This window comes from Rhipicephalus microplus, chromosome 1 (assembly GCF_043290135.1).
Source record: "Rhipicephalus microplus isolate Deutch F79 chromosome 1, USDA_Rmic, whole genome shotgun sequence".
Taxonomy (NCBI): domain Eukaryota; kingdom Metazoa; phylum Arthropoda; class Arachnida; order Ixodida; family Ixodidae; genus Rhipicephalus; species Rhipicephalus microplus.
In genome coordinates, this window is record NC_134700.1 from 122,543,260 (window position 1) to 122,564,370 (window position 21,111).

Below are 21,111 nucleotides of genomic sequence, written 5' to 3' on the forward strand. Positions count from 1 at the left end.
CACTGTTAGTATGCATCGGAACAAAAAGAGACATCCGCATTTATGGCAGTACAAACCTCATTACCAGCCCATCAGCATTGTTGTTAAAAAAGTCGGCATAAAACGCCTCCAAATTGAGATCTATGTTGATTAAATGGTGCATCAACAGCTTTTCTACATGTTAAATGTGAAGCACTTCTTGCCGAACGTCGCCGACTTTGAGCATATCTATCTATCTATCTATCTATCTATCTATCTATCTATCTATCTATCTATCTATCTATCTATCTATCTATCTATCTATCTATCTATCTATCTATCTATCTATCCATCTATCTATTTAGGCACTGACGTCTTTTGGCTCTCCTTACCATCCCAACAATGATATCGATACCAAAACTGGTATGGCATAGCAAGACTCTATTGCAAACATAATTACATAATTGTCTAATTGAACCAAAAAATCATGACATGCATGTCATGAATGTTATTATTCACACTTCATGATCCTGCTGCTCTTGTGGTGGTTTCGTTCACATATTTTGCAAAACTGGTATGGTAAATCATGATATACATGTGACGATTTTATTTTATCATGACTACACGCCACGCTCATGATGTGCTCGCGGTCGTTTCTCTTGCGTCAGATTTACCAAATTTGATATTACGGACGTGAATGGATGACGAAAGTAAATAACACCTCCAGACATGATAATAATAACATTCGTGTCATCTAGTGAGTGAAACAACTTTATTGACGATCCGGCATAAAGGGGCAAGGGGTAGGGCGATTAAAGCGAGACACTAGCGTGCTCGCACGTCCCGGAGTAGCAACCCACTCGCGTCAAACCCGTGGGGGCGCCGCTTTCGGCCGCTGGCGTTCCAGGATGCAAAGCACGTGCTGGACCACGTCTCTTTTATTGCCTGGCTCTCGGCTGATAATTTTGCTGCTTATGGCAGTTGGCACAGAACAGTTGGTACAGAATGAGCAGACGCCTCTACCCACCGCCTCACCGAGACCTACAACGCAGAGAAGCAGCCACACTACGGCAGCTGCAAGTACAAGCAATATGGACCCCCGTCTGGGCAAAGCACGTTTGCCCGGAGGTTTACACCACTGATGTATGCCAACACTGCAAGAAGACGCGAGCCAGCCAGAGACACCTCCTTTGGGACTGTGCACCACCGCCGGGTAACCAAGAAGTAATGCCAACTGCCATAAGCAGCGAAATTCGTGTCATCTAAAACATGACTACATGCTACACTCATAGTGCACTAACAGCCATTTCGCTAGCTCCACATGTACCAAATTTGGTATCAGGTGACGTGAATAGACCACGAAGGTAATTGACACGCAATTTTTTCTATTTTTTTTATTTTTGTTTTATTTGCAATACCCTCAGGGCCAAACGGCATTACAGAGGGGAGTGGTTGCGAAAGAAAAGACAAACATTTCTACAAATGCAGCGGCGAAACTTACATCGAGCAGAAGACCTTAATTACACAGGTTGGCTAACAGGCTTTATAGCAAACAAAAACGCGGGAATTGTGAGAATTACATCAAGACAGAAAAAAAACGACAAGAAAATAACTACTGTACAGGAACAACACAACATCGGGTAATACAATACTTTGTTGGCTGTAATTACACATAACTAGCTAAGACACTTTTGAAATGAAGGTGATTTACAATGGTTGCCACTGATGCGGGAAGCCGGTTCCAGTCCTCGGAGGTGCGAGGTATGAAAGACTGAGAAAAGGCGCGAGTCCTGCAAGAAGGCAACCCGACCTTATGGGAATGATCCAGCCGGGGTGAGATATAACTAGGAGGCAAGATAAGACCGTCCCGCAGCGATGTGTGATGAAACAGCTTGTGAAACAAGTGGAGACGAAACATTTTACGACGGGATGAAAGTGAAGGTAAGTTGAGGCCAGATTTCATGGCTGTTATGCTAGCTGTCCTGTTGTAATTAGAAAGTATAAAACGAATTGAGTTATTCTGTACCATTTCAAGAGAGTGTATCAGGTTGGCATGACTAGGATCCCATACTGCAGCGGAATATTCAAGTTTAGGTCGTATTAGTGTAGTGTAAAGAAGAAGTTTCAAGAAAGAAGGGGCTGTTGAAAAGTTGCGGCGGAGGTAACCTAACATTCGGTTAGCATTTTTAATGACGTAATTACAGTGAACAGTCCAGGTCAGATCAGTTGTTATATGCACCCCAAGGTATTCATAGTTTGTCACCGATTGAAGAGGGGTGTTATCAAGGTAATAGTTTGGAAGTTGATGGTTCGCTCTCGAAACACGTAAAAATTGGCATTTCTTATTGTTTAATTCCATGAGCCATGTTTTGCACCAAAGAGAAATGGAGTTAAGATCATGTTGAAGAGAGGTAATATCGCCATCACAAGTTATCTCTCGGAAGATTACGCAGTCATCCGCAAATAAATGAATATTGGAGGTAATGCAGGACGGTAAATCATTAATGTATATAAGAAAGAGCAGTGGGCCTAGTACGGAGCCTTGTGGTACGCTGGAATGAACGGCACTTGGTTCAGAGCTTACATTATTAACTGAAACAAATTGAGAACGATTTTTTAGAAAACATTCGAGCCATGTTAGAAGCCTGGGATCTATATTAAGTTCATTTAATTTGTGCAACAGCAAGTTGTGACAGACTTTATCAAAAGCTTTGGAGAAATCTAAGAATATGCAGTCGGCAGAGCTATTTTGGTCGAGAATAACGTTTCTTTGAGATACTTTTTCTTTCGAGGTAGAGTTTTGAAATAAAGTTTTTTTATTCCATAGAGCAATTTTTCTATCTGTTTCTACAATAGGCTAGTTCAAAGCTTGCCTTTGCTTCGCATTCACTGCAAAGCACGTCAGCGTGAGGATTCAGCGAGGGCTTTTCGGTTGGAGATACTACACGTTATTGTCACTTTTTCACCTTGTCACTTTTTTCACTAACGCCGTTGTACAGAAGGCAAAAAAGGGGCATTAGTGCTCCGTTTACGAAAGGTATTTTCGCCCTTGGACCATGAAAGTGTTGGTTATTCAATCGCTTTTTGGTTTCAATGGGTAGAATTTTTATTTAGTCAATGGCATGCAACGCAGTGTTATGGCGTTCTGTTTAGGTCCGGATAATTACTGTATATTTACTAAAAATATATAATGACATAATTTAGGCGTAGCCAACTTGCGGTATTTTTATTGTTTCCCGTATAGAGCTGGTGTGCGTGATGAGATTATGCGTCCTACGTGTACACGTTGAAGATGATTTAATTTGTGGCCATCACTGACACTACTGTCACAAGTTTCGGAGAGATCCTAACACTTTCAATCGCTATTTTTAATTGTTCAAAGGCACTAAAATATTTTATTTGAAGCCCCTACGGTAATGATCCCGTGCATTTAAAGAGGTATTGACCCAAAAACTGTGGCCTCCCATTTTTCTCCTGCAACGTGTTGTTCGTCCTAACATGACACACTGTTTGCTGTCGCACGCGACAGATAAATATTCACAGGCCCCTCATTATCAACCAGTTTCAGTTTTAGTTTGAGAGAGCTCCAAGAACGAGAAGTCGCCGGGTGCAACTATCGCCACCTAGCGTGTGCAGGTCTCGACTACGTCAGCTCACATAACGATTACATTTCTGCATGGTTCACGTTAAGAATCACTTTCAAATAACAAACGGGACTGCAGTGTCGCCACACACAAAACTTTCAAAGCCTGTGCCCCGCCACGCATTCGCGACCACCCGACGAAAAATAGACTGCATGAACAAACCTGGGAAAAAATAAATGGCGGCTATGACGCCATCATAACTTGTTTTATTGACTGCAGCTTGGTGACATGCGGGAAGTTGGGGGTCTCCGAAGGATCCCCTTGGAGGGTGTTAATGGCATGATAAAGTAAAACACTCACACAAACTTTAAAATTATATAAAATATCTTCCAAGTTCGCAGTTTATATTTTGCAGATGATAGACAAATGTTCACGGGAATCTACCCCGCCGGATACTTCGGCCGCAAAAGTTTGTGTCAGTACCACTTTGACATTTTCAACACATTGTGCTAGCATTTCTCTGCCATCGAAACAGAACCGCTGCTGCTGTGTTAATCCCACGTTGTCCAGGTCTTTGGTCGAGCGTTGCAACCACAGCACTATCGAGGTGGATGAAAGCTGTGTGTAATCCTGCACTTCGTAAGTAAAAGCATTCTTTTCCATCGTTGCTGCATGCTGCACGAAAGCTAGATGGAAGGACAAACTCCTCGGGAGGTTAGACACTCACGTTCAACGCGCAGCTCAAGCGTCTCGCCCTGTGTCCGCCCTTCGGAATTCTCGGCGCTGCAGGAATACAAGCCAGAGTGGTGCGTCTGCACTCTTTGGATGACGAGGAAGTTCTTGGAGACGAGCACGTTCTCAGAGGCCTGCAGCTCATTGCCGTTGAACTGCCAGGAAACTTCGTCAACTGGAGGGTTGGCGTCCACACGGCACTCGAGATAGACATCGTTGTTCTCCTGAATATTCCCAAGGTTCAGCTTGGTGCCCAGCTGCAGCGAGATCTTTGGTTTGTCTGGAACAGCGGTTGAGAAGAAACGTGACACATTATTACGACTACACTGATGAATAGGGCCCTGTTTATGCTACATAACACTATAACACTAATGTTAGCGATTACATGACACGAAAAACTGACGCGCAATATAGAGGGCATCCTAACTATCACGTGACTCTTGGCTGATCCTTCATCCTATTTTCAACTTCACTGTGTTGAAAATGTAATGGCGTCACTTAAGTATGCTAAAACGAATGTCGTTCATAATCTATTAATTTCACGCAGCTCCACGCTCAGTTAAGTCGTTCCCTGCTTTGGGTAATTTTAGGTATAACATCGTATGGCATGCGCGTCACAAACAGTTGTCGTTGGATTATTCCCAGAGTGTTGATTTTCTAATGCATCTGCTTATTTGTAGAGCCTTTCTAAACAGTATTTGTTTGCAGTTTTATTACTGTGTGAAAGAACGAAACACAACAAAATATTTCAAACGCCGAGTACATAGTTATGTTTATTACAGTTTTTCATTTTCTTTGCAGCTCACAGTACATGGGAACTTGATATATTGAGAAGAAAATTCATTTAAAGTTACGGCTTTTCTTTCTGCGGTTTATAATTATCGAAACGATCTCGGAGCCTCTATGCAACTTTCCAAAAAGTCATTTTAAGATAATATAGAATTATTAACGAAGTGGTTGGCGCGAATACAATTAGTTATTACAATACTCCAACGAATACTAATCACTAATAACAACAATGCACATAGAATATTCATTTCCTCAATGCCAATTATTGCTTTGGTGGTAATAACTGACTGGAGTCATCAGAATGAATACAGAAATTTACAAATAGTAAGCCTTGACGACAGAATAACCACCGGAAATTGAGCCGGGCAGACTAACTTGTAATAGCAAAGCTTAATTCTTCCTACAAGGCTAGGAGATTTTATGACGTCACGTAGGCATTTAATCAGCTCTGTGACCTGCATTTTACATAGAAGAAGTTACTTCACCTTAGGACATCATGAACTGTCTCTAGATACGTGCTCTTGTCATTTCAAAGTCACATGTTTTTAATAGCTGAGCGACACAGCGGGTAAGCGGACCCAGCGGAGGAGAGGAGCGCTACACGAAAGGAACAGTTATAAGGCCGAGTGATGGCACGCTTGCTTTGGGGGAGTAACATTATAGCGGATGGCATTGCTGCCTCACCTGTTGAACAAGACTGAAGTAGAAATCAGTGTCAATCGAGCAGAGTTTCTGTTTGGAAAACGCTCACACTACGCATTTGCTGCACATGCTTCGCTGAGGAGACTAAATGAGCGGCAAAGTGGCTCGCTTCGAAAAAAAAAAACGCTGGTTGTGCGAGCGGGCCGCGCATGTGAAGATAGCGTCACCACTCGTTCGCTGGACACGCTGGCCTGCTGAGCCGCTGACTGGTTGCTATCTAATAACGTTGAACCGTGCAGAACATGTGATATGTTGCTTGTCTTTTTTTACAACGTTCGGGTTGGAGTATGACCAGTTCACTCGCACTGGATGTTCATGGTCCAGGTGTCCTCTTCGACGCTTTCAGCCATTGTCGGGTTCTTGGCGTGGCAGGCGAGACTGGAACCGTGGTCGTCCCTCGAAGCCTTAAACGACATCACACTCGTGGTGATATTGCCATCCGTGGACAAGTAGACAAACATGTGATTGAGCTCATGCAGTCCTTTCCACCACGTGACTATGGGTGATGGCCTGGATCCCCACACTTCGCAGCCGATCTCAGCAAGTACGCCAGCTGAGATGGGGATCTCGGTGCGCCTTATCTTCAATAATGTGGGGCGCACTGCACATGGAGAAATTTTGAAATAACAAGAAAACAAAAAAATTGGGCGACCATTAGGCTTCGCCTTCAAGAGTTGATTGTGAGTGCGAAATCCAGCCCCTAGTGCGCCCTCGAACGGCTAAGTGCATAATTAATAATATGTTTCGTTACTCACACACACACACACAAACACACACACACAAAAACACGCGCGCGCGCGCGCGTGCACGCAGTAGATTGTAACACCACGCGCAATTGATCGCCGAATAGGCTCATTTTCGTCGAGCCACCTGACGAACAAAATGCGTTAAAGTGGCCCTAAAACACTTTTTCGAGTAACCGTGAAATGAATTCATTAGAAGAGCTTATTACCTCAAGAATTCCACGCCGCAAAAATTTTAAGAATCCGTCCAGTGCGAGTAGAGTTACAAAGGCTTGTCACATGCTACAATTCCATTATCTCTTTTCTCGTCCCGACGAAAGCGCTGGAAGCTAAGCAGGGAGGGGTGGCGAAGAAACTACCGTGCCTTGTGACATTGAGCACAATTTGTTTTTTTGAATACGCGGCTTTTGTCACTAATTATGTCACTAATTTAAAACATAATTACTTTCACTTATTATAGAGCGCCAAAACGAAAAAGCACGATGGCTCATGGTTCACTTGCGCAAGCCAAGTGCATCGTCAGAGACGTAGCAGATGACACGGGACACACACCACATCAATGAACCAACGTGCATTCGCTGCATTTTAAAATCTCACCAGCTGTTAGCGCTCTCCAGACGACCACCCACGCACTCGCACGTTCCCTGTAACAGTGGACCGTACTGTACAATTTCGGTTTTGTGCGTTCAAATCCTCTCATTGTTTTCATTAGATCTGGTGATTTGCAAGCGCAGGCACCACGAAAGTAAAAACTTCGACCTATCATGAAAGGCTTCCTGCGTTTGAAAAATCTTAAGTACGGATGAATAATTCTATGCTGGCCCCTACGTAGGAGACGCCCGCTACGCCCTAGACGCGTCTTGCAGGACAAAAGATAAAGTTTTTTTTTTCATTTCATTCTATTTCTATTATTCGAGCCTCAAGCGCACGTTCGCTGAAACAGATGACGTTAGTGATGAACGAACTAATAAACGTCCAATTAAACAAGGATTGTCGGCTAAAACAATAAGAGTTCAGACTTTTCTCTACTGGGTATGACGTATTTACTCAATCGGAAAATGAGCTCTTGCCAGGACAGACTTCATACGCAGACGGAATACAACTGCAATATCCTGCAGAGGCGCTATTGACTGAAAAAAATGACTGCTTTTGACAAGACAACAAAACTCCACTTGACCTGACACGGCACAAGTCGATCAACTCGAAACACTGCGTTTCGACTATCTGTTTCCGACAATCATGACCTCATTTCGAGGACAGCACTCAACATGAGGTTGTTACTTGTGGCGCCAACTGTACACAGCAGATTACTCTGCAGATTGTCAAGCTTTTTACTCCCTTGTTACGCGTAAAGAAGCAAAACTTTTTCTAGCACTCGTTGCGTGCAATCTACTAAAAGGCTCGGTTGCTACAAAGAGCGTCACCGATTCCTTCTGTAACAGAAATTAATCAAGGAAAAGAAGTAATATTGTTGCAGAGGTTCATTATTTGTAGGGTCTTGCTGCATACTTAACCCGCTGTGCCGTGAATCATATTCTCAAATTGGGCTGTTAGTACATCCTCTTCGTTCCACAGCCATTTTAACAATTACACGATTGCGTTCGAACAAGCTGTGCGCGTGGCGCTCAGAACTTCGACAAAAAGAGAGACGTTAACGAATCAATAACGCTACTTTCAGTGAAACACGGAAAAATATCACAATGAGAAGTGTGGAGCCGTTAATTATTCGTTAGTCTAAGTGTTTAGTAACAAATGCGTGTTAAAGTTACCCTGAGCGTTGAGGGTGCCATGTTATGCACTCCTGTAAGAGGCGCAATTGTCTGAGCTTTAATGTGTAAATATCTTGCTAATATGTATTAACACAATACAAACACTAGCAGAAACGTGCGAAATACTCATTCCGTGTGAGTTAAGCTGAAGCGGTGTAATTCTTTATCAGTATTTTCTGCGTAACGCTTCCCCACCACTTAAATGCGAAATTTATTCGCATATCCTGATAGAGGCTGTAAGATGAAATTATAATAACACTAATTTTTTTGGACATTTTAAATTAGAAACGAACACATTTAAAGGAAGAACGCTATACTAAAGGCTCAGGTTTACTCTGAAGCTTTTCGTGCCCGGAAGTGCAATTATGGAGCAGAAAGTTCCATGCAGTCACCAATGAATTTCTCCAGAAACAAGCAACCGTGGTCGAAAATCCCAGCACCCGCTTCGAAAAAATTACCATTGAAGTAAAATTAGGCTGGAAAGACGAGCTATACAATACGACGTTTTTGAAAGTCTATAACGAAAAGAAAAGGGAGGTACACAGTGCATTCACCACAGCGCGTGTACTTCACCACAAGGGAGAGGCGGTCACAAGAACCCGTCATCCTCAAAAAGCTCGAGGGTTTTAACTGTCTCATGGAATTTCAACAGATGTGAACTGTGCTGTAATAGCACCTGCAGAGAAAGTGGCCGATCATTCATTCGCATTGCTTTTGCAAGTACTTGTCTTTCTGAGGTGAATTGAGGAATGTGGCATAGCAGGTGATTGATATTTCTATCGGTGCCGCAAATATCACATGCCACACTGTCAGTCATTCCCTCCTCCCTCTTTCTCATATTTCTTGTCTTCTTTCCCCAGAGTAGGGTAGCCGATCAGACGTCCTTCAGGTTAACCTCCCTGCCTTCTCTTTTTTGTCTGCTTGCTTCTTTAAGAGGCCCTAACAACGTTTCCTAAGAATTGTAGTTCACAAATAGACATTAGCTCTTGGTCAGTCCATTTACCAAAGACATCGTTCGCGAAGTTTTGCTGACAGCAATTTGTCAGCTTGTAGCATGCCCGTTTTACCTAGCTTCGCTTGGCAAGCGCGATGAACAGATTTTACTTCGTTTACTGCTGGTTACACTTTGCAAATGGATACAACATCGTGTGCACGAAACGTGCGAAATACTGGCAGCCTGAGCGCTTGATGCTTATACTACCCACATACTTTGTACATAAAAAAAGAAGCATCGAAAAGAACATACTGAAGACAAGGCTTGTATGAAGAGTCGTCAAAACATGAATAAAATCCTCTCTGTTATTTTTCAGTGCTGAGTGCTTGAGGCATTTTAGCTATCCTTTCATCGTTAATCCATATGATAAATTAGCGCAGAAATATAGTTACAAGTGTAGCGAGTGTCACGTCCGTCATGTTTTCTTTGTCGATTCCAGAAATGCGCTACTCCACCAAACGACATAATGATAAGTCACTAACTAACCCAGCTCTCAAACTTAGTAAACCCTGTCATATAATCGCTCGGCGTAAAGTGAGCGGAATTCGTGAGGTTTCGTCGTGCACAATTAGCAATACTTCAGTTAGCAAATATTTGAGCAAGTTGGTCATCCAGCATACTGAAAACGGCGCAACGAGTAACAAGGGATAGGAAGAAACACGGAGAAGCGCTGGACTGACAACTGAAGTTTATTTCCGAAACAAAGTAAAGTATAAAAAATAATAACATTCGTTAAATAGACAACGGGCACTTAGCCATTCATTGCAGCACGTCTGGCACTCTTTAATGCAAACCCATATTTAAAAGGTGCGGAGTGGCGGGGTGATGGGGTTCTTAAATAACGCGCGACATATTTGAGGCAGCAGAAATTGGGAGACTATCTGCGTCAGCATTCCGCCCTTAGCCTTGAAGGAAAAACAAGTGCACTGTTTATCCCGCACGCATGACCCCTGAAAGTGATGTAGGCTGATTCCAGTTTCGTTTTTTTGCAAGTATTATAGTGCAATGTTTTTCATGTGGCGTTTTTCTTTACACATTGCCTCGTTTCGGAAGTAAACTTCTGTTCCAAGTTCAGCGCTCATCTGTGTTTATTCCTATCCTTTTCCTCTTGTTGCGCTCTTCTCAGTAAATAAACAATACTTCTTAAGATATTTTTTTGTTGATGCACTTCTGGGCTAAATATATTCCTCTCATGCTGACCACAAGCTTTTTTTTCTTAGAATGAAGGCTTGTGATAAACCAAAGTTAGTGCTCTACATCCCTCACTTCATTATATTCATTGCATAACGTAGCATCAGCACTAGCGATATTGTACATCCATGCAGAAGTGCAGATACATCCGGTCGTTCCTGTGTAAAGAATGGTGGCTTTTTGGTGGCATGCCAAAGGCGCCTCAAACTCACCTCAACTAGCGAGCCACTGTTGCAAAATTTTGTCCCGCAGATTCCGGGATAGCGAAGTTTAAAGGAAGTGGAAGGAGAGGACATAAGGCTGCACTTTTAAAGAACGGATATCTGATGTATAATATATGAATAATTTCTGTAGGCCATTCAGCGTCAGGCGTCCAAGACCATACAGATAGAGATGTCTTGAATGAGTTCAATCTGGGCTATTACGATATGTTACAGAATTTGTTCCACGTTTACGGTTCCACTCATGGCGACAGATGAAAATAAAAAAAGGCTGGAGAACAGACCCTTCTCTGTGCCTTACCCGGTGAAAGCGTTAATAGTCGCAGTATTACTGCAACCTTTAGCTAAGTCACAAACATTTCACTCCGTGAAAAACAATGGGCCGCTTGCAAAACGTCTGCAGGTCGTATGCGGCCCGTGTGTTGAAGACCACATGTAGTAAACAGACAGGAGGTTCAAATATGCGGTCGTCACCTACCTTTTTGATGAACGCGTCCATGGGTTCGCGAGGCCTTTAATGTTTTACTTCACCCTAATAATTCTCTCTTCTCGTAAGGTGTCCCCGTCGTGTTCACGCTGCATGCGCTTCCTAGTGTGCATCGATTCCGACGCACCCAGCTCTCCAGCTAACTGCCTGGAAATGATCACGAGACCTTGCTTCTAAAATATTTTCAAAACACCATTCCAAAGACAAACTATTTGCGGAAATGTTGTCATTGAAATAAAAACGGAGCTAAGTCAAGGCAGTGCCTCAAACATCACCGTTCCACTCAAGCAATCTACAGCGGACTCGCTAGTTCACACACATGCAGGGAGTGCCTAAATATTATTGGAAATTAATCATTTTACTTTTTCCCTCCGTAGTATTCAAGACGACTCCTCAAAGTTATGCAGGAACTTCATTTATTTGACGAATTCTGAAATCATTCTTGGGGGACCACCAATTTCGAAGGCAAACGGAAGACTGCGAAAGAAGAGAATGCTTCCTGAACGACGCACCTCACTCACCTCCATGAGTTTTATTTTACACTTCTTTCACTACTGTCGCTTTCTACTATCGGTTTGCTTGTATCCTAATTACCACTTAGCCAACGAGGTCCTTTTGCTTTTGTGTAGAGGGTGGGGGACAACTCCCTCCACGGCATCCTCATGATGACCTCCACTCAGATATTTCGCGATGTAGTTGCTTCCCTTTGCCCGACTAAAACAATGCAGCCGTTCCTGAAGCCAAGCTTGTTCGCACGCCTAGTGTGACGGAGCCGAGTTGTGCGTGGAATACTAATGCCGGTCGAGTAGTGCACTTCAACATGACAGGGCGCACAGCGCCGACCTAGTTACGTACAGGAACAATGATGCACGTGGTGTGTTGCGGGAAAGAAAGCTTACGTCACGGTAGTGGTCAGTTGCGCGAATCTATTGCAGCAACAGGGAAATTGACCTAGATGAGAAGGGACTCCCCTAGAGGTCAGTTGAACTCACTCCTTGAGTTAAGCTGACAACACTGTGGAGGACAACAGACTGATGACAACAATGTCGTTAACAAAGCTGTGACTCGTGGCTCCGCACTAACGAACACATCGTTAAAACATCCATCGTCCATCGTGATAACACAACAAGCAGTCGCATACTTTTTTTGTAAGGACAGTTACATCCACATAAGGGCTGAAAAGATGAGCGACTCTGTGTATTCATGTTGAAAATTTTGCGCGCGTAACGTACAAATTTTTTCTGCTGCTTTATCCCCCGTAAAATGAGCCCTCGCGAGTACGCGTCATCGTGCGCACATTATTAGACAATGCGCTTGATTTGTGTCTTACAACGTGTGTATCCACTTTATTTTTCGACGGGACGATCAGAAGTTACTCACGGTTGAGGTCCTGCGTGACGGACGTGTCCGCTGGCGAGGATATGTTGTTGGACGCTGTACAATAGAGTGTCGAACGCGGGTCCTCGCTTCTGAGAGAGTGGATGAGCAGAGTGGAGGTGGTGAGCTGAGCTTCTGAAGAAGGACGCACTTCGGCCATCATGCCGTCTGGCATGCCGCTCCACACCAACGTTAGCTTAGGCTTGCCTGAAAGCGAGTGAGTTGTCAGTCACATACGGCCTTTCTGTCTAAGGTTGATATTCACAACATGCCTCAATTTTTTATTAGTTGCTACCCAAGTTATTCACTAGCTAATATGATAAATGTTCACGGGTACTGGAATTGAAATCACTTCTGTACATGTTGCCCTAAAACATAGGTCTTGTCAAGATGCTGCCTGAGTTTTGCGTTGCGCTGACGCTCACATATCGAGGTCATAATGCGCAGGTACTCTAACCGCCCTCTACGGGGTTAAGAATGAGAAACATAACAATACGAGACGTGAAAGATTACCTCCTTAAACACTAAAGATAGCCTTTCACTTGAGCCGTCGAACAAGAAGAAATCCTGGCTGCACAAGTGTACTAAACGAAGTTCTCCAATAAATATAAATGTATTGCTTTGACCACTCATTCGAACTGATAAGCTTGTTTTTAAGTCTAAAAATGATCTTTTTTTGTGAATTCGATAGCGGCTGTCAAGACGAAGTGCACAACAACTTGTTCGGCCATGTCCTGGTACTTGTTTAGGTGTGCACGTGCGTCAGATATTTGCATCGCAACAATTTTTCATGTAGAACCTCGAACCATTATACTGTGAGTAGTGCCGGCGCTGTGCCAATATATACATTTTTTATCAAATGTGTTTAACGGAAAGCTGGTGGCTACGTGTAGTTTTTCCCTACTCCAAATATCGCACATAATACTTTTCTTTATTGTTTTCTGTTCAATGATTCATTGAAATAATTTTCGTCAGTAGGCTGAACGCCATTCAGCATTTTTAATTGACAATAAAGCTTATTTTACCATCCACCACATACATCCCAAATTGTTTGCATTAAGTTTTTATTTTCCTTCGTCGAAAGCACCGTTTATTTTTCAAGTTTAACACGCTTGCTTAGGTAAATGCATGAAGTAAGCGTCAAACTCACCTCCATACACGACGCAAACCAATGCCAGCGTGCTTCCTTCGTTGAAGGGGCCAATCGTTCCTTGAAGTTCATTGCCCTCACCGTCCCGTATTACGGGCGGCTCCGGCGGCGCTGCAGTTTGATACAACGAAAATATGTCATCTCAAAAAATGATCCCGGCCATGCCAAAGCAAGAAACATAATCTATTTCTCAGCATGGGTATATTTATTTGAAGTATCTCTATAAAATCAAGACGCCATGACTTCTCGGATCTCAAATATTTCTCTATTGGCAGCAATACATTCTCAGAAAAATTCCCAAGCATTTCCCCGAGGGTGAACATGGTTAAGTGCGAATGCACGGGGTGATGCTATGAGGGGTATTTATTAATTCGCACTATTATATTTATTATTCACACTATGATGCCTTTATGGTGTAATGGTTTCTGAGAATCTCAATTTGATCACACGGGGGAGTTTACGTTAACTCACTGGCGAATGCCAACGGATTTTAACTTTACTCCCCCTCATAGCATAGACCCGTGCATTCGCACTTAACCATGTTCACCCTCGGGGAAGTGCTTGGGAGTTTTATTACTGATGATGATTATTAAAGTGTAAATAATGAATTAAAGTGTTGTTTGTCATGAAGCATTTGTACACAGATACATTATATACGAAGTATTATTTATTTACACTTCACGACGCGTCCGGGCGAGCAAAGTCCAGGGCTCGCACCCTCTCCCGCGCGGCACGTTCACTGGCTGGAACGGCTTCGGGAATGTCCACTCGCCGTTGACGATTGCGAGCGGCGTCTTGACGCCGGCCTTCATCGCCCTTCTCCGCCTGACGCTTGCGTTGTCGTTCCGCTTCTTGGGCCGCGTTCGTGGCTCGATGCTGACGCCTCATCTCGGCCTCGCGAGCGCGCAGTTCACCATCCGCTGCACGCTTCGCCCGCTTGTCCTCGGCCTCGTGAGCGCGAAGTTCGGCATCCTCTGCACGCTTCGCCCACTTGTCCTCGGCCTCACGAGTGCGCAGTTCGGCATCCGCTGCACGCTTCGTCCGCTTGCACTCGGCCTCGCGAGCACGCAGTACGGCATCTGCTGCACGCTTCGCCCGCTTACGTTCGGTCTCACGAGCCCTTCGCAGCGCCGCCTTGTCTACCAACGTCGGCGAAACCACCGCGGTACCGTCACCTCCAACGACGGGTGCAGTGCTGGCATTCGGTTGTACTGCATTCGTTGTTGATGGTAGCGTTGCCTCCGGGACATCCATCTCACGACCCGCTCTCGACGGGAGACTGAGAGAGAAGGCGGGCGCGCAAGAGAGAGGGGTGCGCGCGCAGCAGCAGCGAGCGAGGAGAGTAGAGGAGCGAGCGAAGGGGGAGGGGGTATAAGGCGCGTTACTGACACCGATATCAGCGTCGCGTCCGTGGCTTATTCGGTAGAGCGTCGCGCTGCGGCCCGCCAAGTCCTCTTTCTTTTAAAGATATAGAGAAGACTGCGGACGCCGCCGACGGCGGTGGATGGTTTGGGGTCGCCTATAAAGTGTATTCACACTTAAAATATCGTAAACTACCTAGATATTGCTATCTGGAACGACATCACTTGGACTACTTACATAACCAATATTACAAATGCCACTAACCATTCTTCAAGCTATCTTAAATGAAATCTAATACACGCTTCTCGTCCAGCCAAACCACTAGTTTATAAGTGTCTGCTTATAACTGCGTGTGTTTATAAGTGCGTCTGTTTGGTCATGGATCCCACTGAACGTGTTGTGACCGATTCAATGGAATCAATCCCGATTTAGTGCGGCCTAGGAGGCTACCGGATATCGGTACATTGATGCTGCCAGCACTCCGCCTCTTGGGCTGTTTTTTTTTATTGCCAGGACTGCGCCATCAGCCCGGTAAGTGTGAGCTCTCTCACAGGTTAACTGTCAGAATTTTTCTATAGTTGTCCGTGGCATGCCCATGAGGAAGCTTTCAGGAGAAACGCATGCGCACGTGCTTAAGGCCATGGCTGCGACGGGATAATTGACGTCCCTCACTACGCAGCAAATGGCGCGTGTGCTAGGATACGGTGTTGCGAACGACATAACTGACAACGCAGACAACGAAGAGCGTGTGTTACGCCCCTGCCGGACGGTCTTTCGTTTATACTAGTCAAATACAGCTTTTAATTAAATAACAGGTCTGCCTAGTCTTCACATGCGTAAAGAAATGGAGAGGTTTTAACTCTGTGAATTTTTTTCTTTTGCATGCTTTGCGTCACTGCTGTGTCCTCAATCCAGCCCAACACATCTCTCAACTTATTAGACATGAAGAAAGCAGTAGATTTTTCTGGTGTTCACACCGCCGCGAATCAAGCTGCAATATTTTTTTCATCAAGACTGCCACTCACTCGAAGAATATCACTTCAGACATTGTGCTTCACATCAAACATGCTCATTTTGAAAAGTCCGAGAAGTCATAGTTCGTAATGATACCAAACTTGTATCTTTCTTTCGAGCTTCTTGAAAAAATCAAGTATACAGGGTTATAAAGAAATTTTCCATAAACAAATAGTAAAAGACTGAATAAGATCATTGTGGGTGATGCCATCTGACGAAGAAAAAAGATTGCGTTAGTCGGTCAAGGAGCATGTTAAAGCAACCCATGCAGCCGTAGCTGACAATTCATTATTCAACACTTTTTCAACATGTAAAAGAAGAAATACCCGTTTAAAACATCATATACTTAATGTTCTCATTTATTTATTGGACCAAGGCACTTGGAACAAATAAGGCTCATCTACCTATTTTGTGGTTCCAACATTGATCCAAACTTCCATACATATATCAAAAAGACCGTGCTCTGACGTCTCTCCAGTTCAAACATGTAGTTCAACAGAATACCCAACTACCCTTTGGACAGGGGCTTTGACGAGCCGGAAATTTAGGCTGCTCTGCAATACTTCAATACTAAATAAGCTGCGGTACTTGACAGCGTAACCAATAAAGCTCTTCCTAATCTGAAGAACAAGACCATCATTGAACGGACCAAGTATAACGACGAATGCTGGACGTGGTGGTCCATGCCTGATCAAAGGAAAAGAGCAGGCATGGTGCTCATTCAGAAGCCTAGAATGACCACAAATCTTGTAAACCTTCACCCCAAATCTCTTACGTCTGTGGTGGAAAGTGATGGACAACTCAATTCTGAGTCGTATCAACGCACACTTTCACAACATCGAAGCGTACCCGGACTTCACGCTCGAGTTTCGAGCTCATCTCTCCACGCCGGACGCAACGTTGCAAACCAAAGGTGACATACTTGACAGCAAGACAATAGGTACTATATAGGGCATTTCTAGGATTCAACTTCAATAAAGCTTTCAACGCTGCCGCTCACGCAGTCGTAATACACACACTCACAGACTTTGAGCGGATACTGTAAGAGCAGAGTGGCTGTGTTACTCTCCCCAGAGTTTTTTAACTCCAATGCGAAGTAGGGTAGAGTTGGCCACGGAACGTACTCTTTTGTGGAATGCAGAGTAGAAGAAACTGCAAACTCTCTGCTTCTCAACTGGAGTTCCGAATCTATGCAACTCTCCTGCCCATAAGGCATGAATGGAATATGGCACTCCGTCCTTGCAAACGAAGTACAATCGAGCGCTTGCCTGTTACCACTGACACCACAAAGCAATATAACTGTTTCGTAACCACACATGGATTGATTGATTGTTTGATTGATTGATTGATCGATTGATATGTGGTGTTTAATGTCCCGAAACCACCATATGATTATGAGAGACGCCGTAGTGGAGGGCTGCGGAAATTTTGACCACCTGGGGTTCTTTACCGTGCACTCAAATCTGAGCACACGGGCCTAAAACATTTCCGCCTCCATTGGAAATGCAGCCGCCGCAGCCGGGACTCATCCCGCGACCTGGGGGTCAGCACCCGAGTACCTTAGCCAGTAGACCACCGCGGCAGGGCATCGTAACCACACATCTCTGAGCATAAATGCCCCGGATGTAAGTTTATGCGTCAAGTACTTGGATGACTTTCAGTGATAAAAAAAGCATGCTTCTGTGGCCATGATTGTTAAGTTTCCGAAGCGCCAACACAACACCTTTGAAGCAAGAAACAGCCGCAAAATCAAAAGCGTGACTAAACTCTAGCTTGCGGAACAAATTTCTACCATAGTAAGGTAAATCTCAACACAAATTGTACAAAAAAAAATCTTTAAAAACTTTTCCCGAGGGGTTTGAACTCCCTTCTGCGTATGACGAGGCGGGTTCTCTACCACTACGCCACGTTTTACCACGCTCACTGGTTGGTATAAAAACTGATTGAAAGAAAACATGCCCAGCCACTTCACGGGTAGTATTGTTACACGACATCGGCAACAAAAGAGCATCATAGACGACGAAGACGATGAAAGTGACCGTGCTCGTGTTGTTGTTGCTGCTGTTCTTCCATCTTGGCTGCAGCTGCCTCTGACTCGTCCTGTATATTTTGTAAATATATTTATTCCATTCATTATCTCACCCTCGTGATATTTGGTGGTGGTGCGGGGTACAACACGATACACGAAGAAATTTTGGAGCGTTATCAACCCTCAAAATTCCCAACCACTAGCACTGTTTCGTAATCATAACCTTGCGATCCCCGACGATGAAGCCGCCGAACAACTTAATCATTTTTTCTCTTCCATGTTCACTATCGAACCTATCGGCAACTTACCTTCATTCCATCCTCGTAATTACGACATGATGCCGGACATCACGTTTTCTCAACAGGGCATTGCTAAATTAATCGACTTGTTAAAGCTTACATCTTCTTGTGGCGCCGATGGCATCAATGCTAAAATGTTAAAAAACATACACCCCATTGTCAGTGTGATATTACGCCATACTTTTCAGCAATCAGTGTCTTCAGGAGTGGAGCCGGATGACTGGAAGGTGGGTAAGATTGTTCCAGTACCTAAAAAGGGCCCTCCATCCCAGCCTAGCAGCTATCGTCCCATCTCGCTCACTAGCATTTGCTCCAAACTAATGGAACATGTGATCTACTCTAACACCGTCAAGTTCCTAAACCACCACAACTTCTTTCATCATAGTCAACATGGGTTTCGCTCAGGATTATCCTGCGACACACAACTTGCTTCATTCTACAATGACATCAGTTCTAGCGTTGACGTAAATATACCCACCGATGCCCTCTTTCTAGACTTTGAGAAAGCATTTGACAAAGTTCCGCATCAACGGCTACTCCTCAAGCTTTCTTGCTTAAACATTAATACCTCGACGTTCAACTGGATTCGTAGTTTTCTGACTAATCGGCAACAATTTGTGTACGCTAACAACCATTCATCTAACCATCTTCCCGTAATCTCTGGCGTCCCACAGGGCACAGTACTCGGACCCCTACTTTTCTTATTTATATAAATGACCTCCCAGCTAACATTTCATCAAATATTCGCCTGCTTGCAGATGATTGCGTCGTGTACCGTCCAATAAAAAACCCTACCGATATTTGTATACTTCAAAACGACCTTAACCTTATTGAATCCTGGTGTAACGACTAGCTAATGTCTTTAAACGTAAATAAGACATCGCTAATATCCTTTCACCGTAGGCAACATTATCAGCAAGCGACTTACACCATTTCGGGCTCTACAACCTTAACAGCAGAATCCTGTAAATACCTCGGCGTAACATTCTCAAGCAACCTCACCTGGTCCACTCACGTCAACAACGTAGCATCGTCCGCTAATCGTGCACTGGGTTTTCTTCGTAGGAATTTAAAACTTGCTCCCTCATCAGTGAAGTTGTTAGCTTACACCACATTTGTTCGCCCTAAATTGGAGTACGCATGCTCGGTTTGGGACCCTCATCAATCTAATTTATCTAACCTTCTCGAATCTGTACAAAATCGCGCAGCCCGGTTCATCTACTCCGTGTACTCTTATCATTCCAGCGTTTTCGAACTTAAAACTCGTGGCCACCTGAACAACTTAGAATCACGTCGTCATATATATCGGCTCTGTCTTTTTCACAAATTTTATCACGCTCCTTTCAACGTTCCAGCCATCTTGCCTGCTCATCGATTATCCAGCCGTACAAACCATCCCCGAGCCGTTTATCCACCGCCAGCACAAACTACTGCCTACCTCCGCTTCTTTATTGTCGCAACCGCCCGGGACTGGAACAACTTGCCTGCCTTCGCCATGCACCACTCCGACCCACATGTATTCAAGACCGTGATTGAATCATTATCTTGTTGCTAATTATGCCCATCCCTCATGTAATACCCCGACTGGGGCCTTTGAGGTATACTGAATAAATACTGAATAAATAAATAACGGAGCTCCGCAGTTGCCGACGCTTGGATTTTTCCACCATGGCAAACCAGGGACCAGCTCCCGCCGAGGCGACTACAAAAACAACTGTTGTCCTTCCGCAGCTAAAAGATCCTGGCACGTTCTGTGGCACGGATGATGTCGACATCGAAGAATGGTTGCGGTTGTACGAACGTACAAGTAAGAATTACCGCTGAGATGAAACTCTTATGTTAGCCAATATCCTGCTCTACTTGAAAGGAACAGCAAAAGTGTGGTTCGAGAACCACAAAGATGAAATTGGAAGTTGGGATGCGTGCAAAGAAAAGGTGCGCGCCTTTTTCGGCAAGTCTGTGGGTAGAAAGGAAGCGGCCAAGAAGGAGTTGGCATCTCGTGCACAAGCGTCATCAGAGTCCTACGTGACTTACATACAGGACGTGCTTGCCCTTTGCCGAAAAGCGGACAACGATATGGAAGAAACCGAAAAAGTAGCTCACATATTGAAAGGCATTGCAGATGATGCATTCAACCTTCTCATGTGCAAGGACTACAACACGGTCGATGTCATCATCAAAGAGTGCCAGCGTTTTAAGGCCGCAAAAAGTCGACCTATCGCCCATAATTTCACCCGCCTACCAAACACAGCAGAAACCTGGTCGTGTGAAGACAGGCCTGCGCTACAGACGCCGTTAACTGCAGAGCACGTGACCAAGATCATCAGACGTGAACTTGAAGCTCTGTCTCTTGCGTCCACGTGCTCCCATGCCTGTGAATCTAGCCCTCAGATGGTGCCACTGGTGCATTCCTTTGTGCGACAAGAGCTTTCCAATGCTGGACTGGCCTCCGAGTGCACTGCAGCTCCCTCTCAGCCGATCAACCATCGTCGACCCCTGTTTCTTATGCCCAGAGCCAAAACCTTCCAGTGCGCCCTCGCAATCCTACCGAGTGAAGAACTGCTGTCAATCGCCTGATTTGTTTCAACTGCCACCGTATCGGACACGTGTCCCGCCATTGTAACACTCGGTGGTATTGGCATCAGGCATCCTATGGGTACCCCCATCGGTCAGAGACGTATCATGGACGCTTTCAAACTTACCGGGAGTC

At 44.5% G+C, this 21,111-nt stretch overlaps 1 protein-coding gene across 1 annotated transcript in view; it reads right to left on the bottom strand.

Moving 5' to 3' along the window:
* The window catches only part of LOC119185697 (neural cell adhesion molecule 2-like), a 92,775-nt gene that overhangs the window by 52,180 nt on the left and 19,484 nt on the right, over positions 1–21,111 (bottom strand). Inside the window, exons 3-6 of the mRNA XM_075867070.1 lie at positions 13,698–13,808; positions 12,551–12,754; positions 6,070–6,366; positions 4,270–4,554 (exon numbers count right to left, since the gene is read on the bottom strand). Coding sequence (XP_075723185.1) covers positions 4,270–4,554; positions 6,070–6,366; positions 12,551–12,754; positions 13,698–13,808 — 897 coding nt within the window. The remainder of the gene's footprint in view (positions 1–4,269; positions 4,555–6,069; positions 6,367–12,550; positions 12,755–13,697; positions 13,809–21,111) is intronic.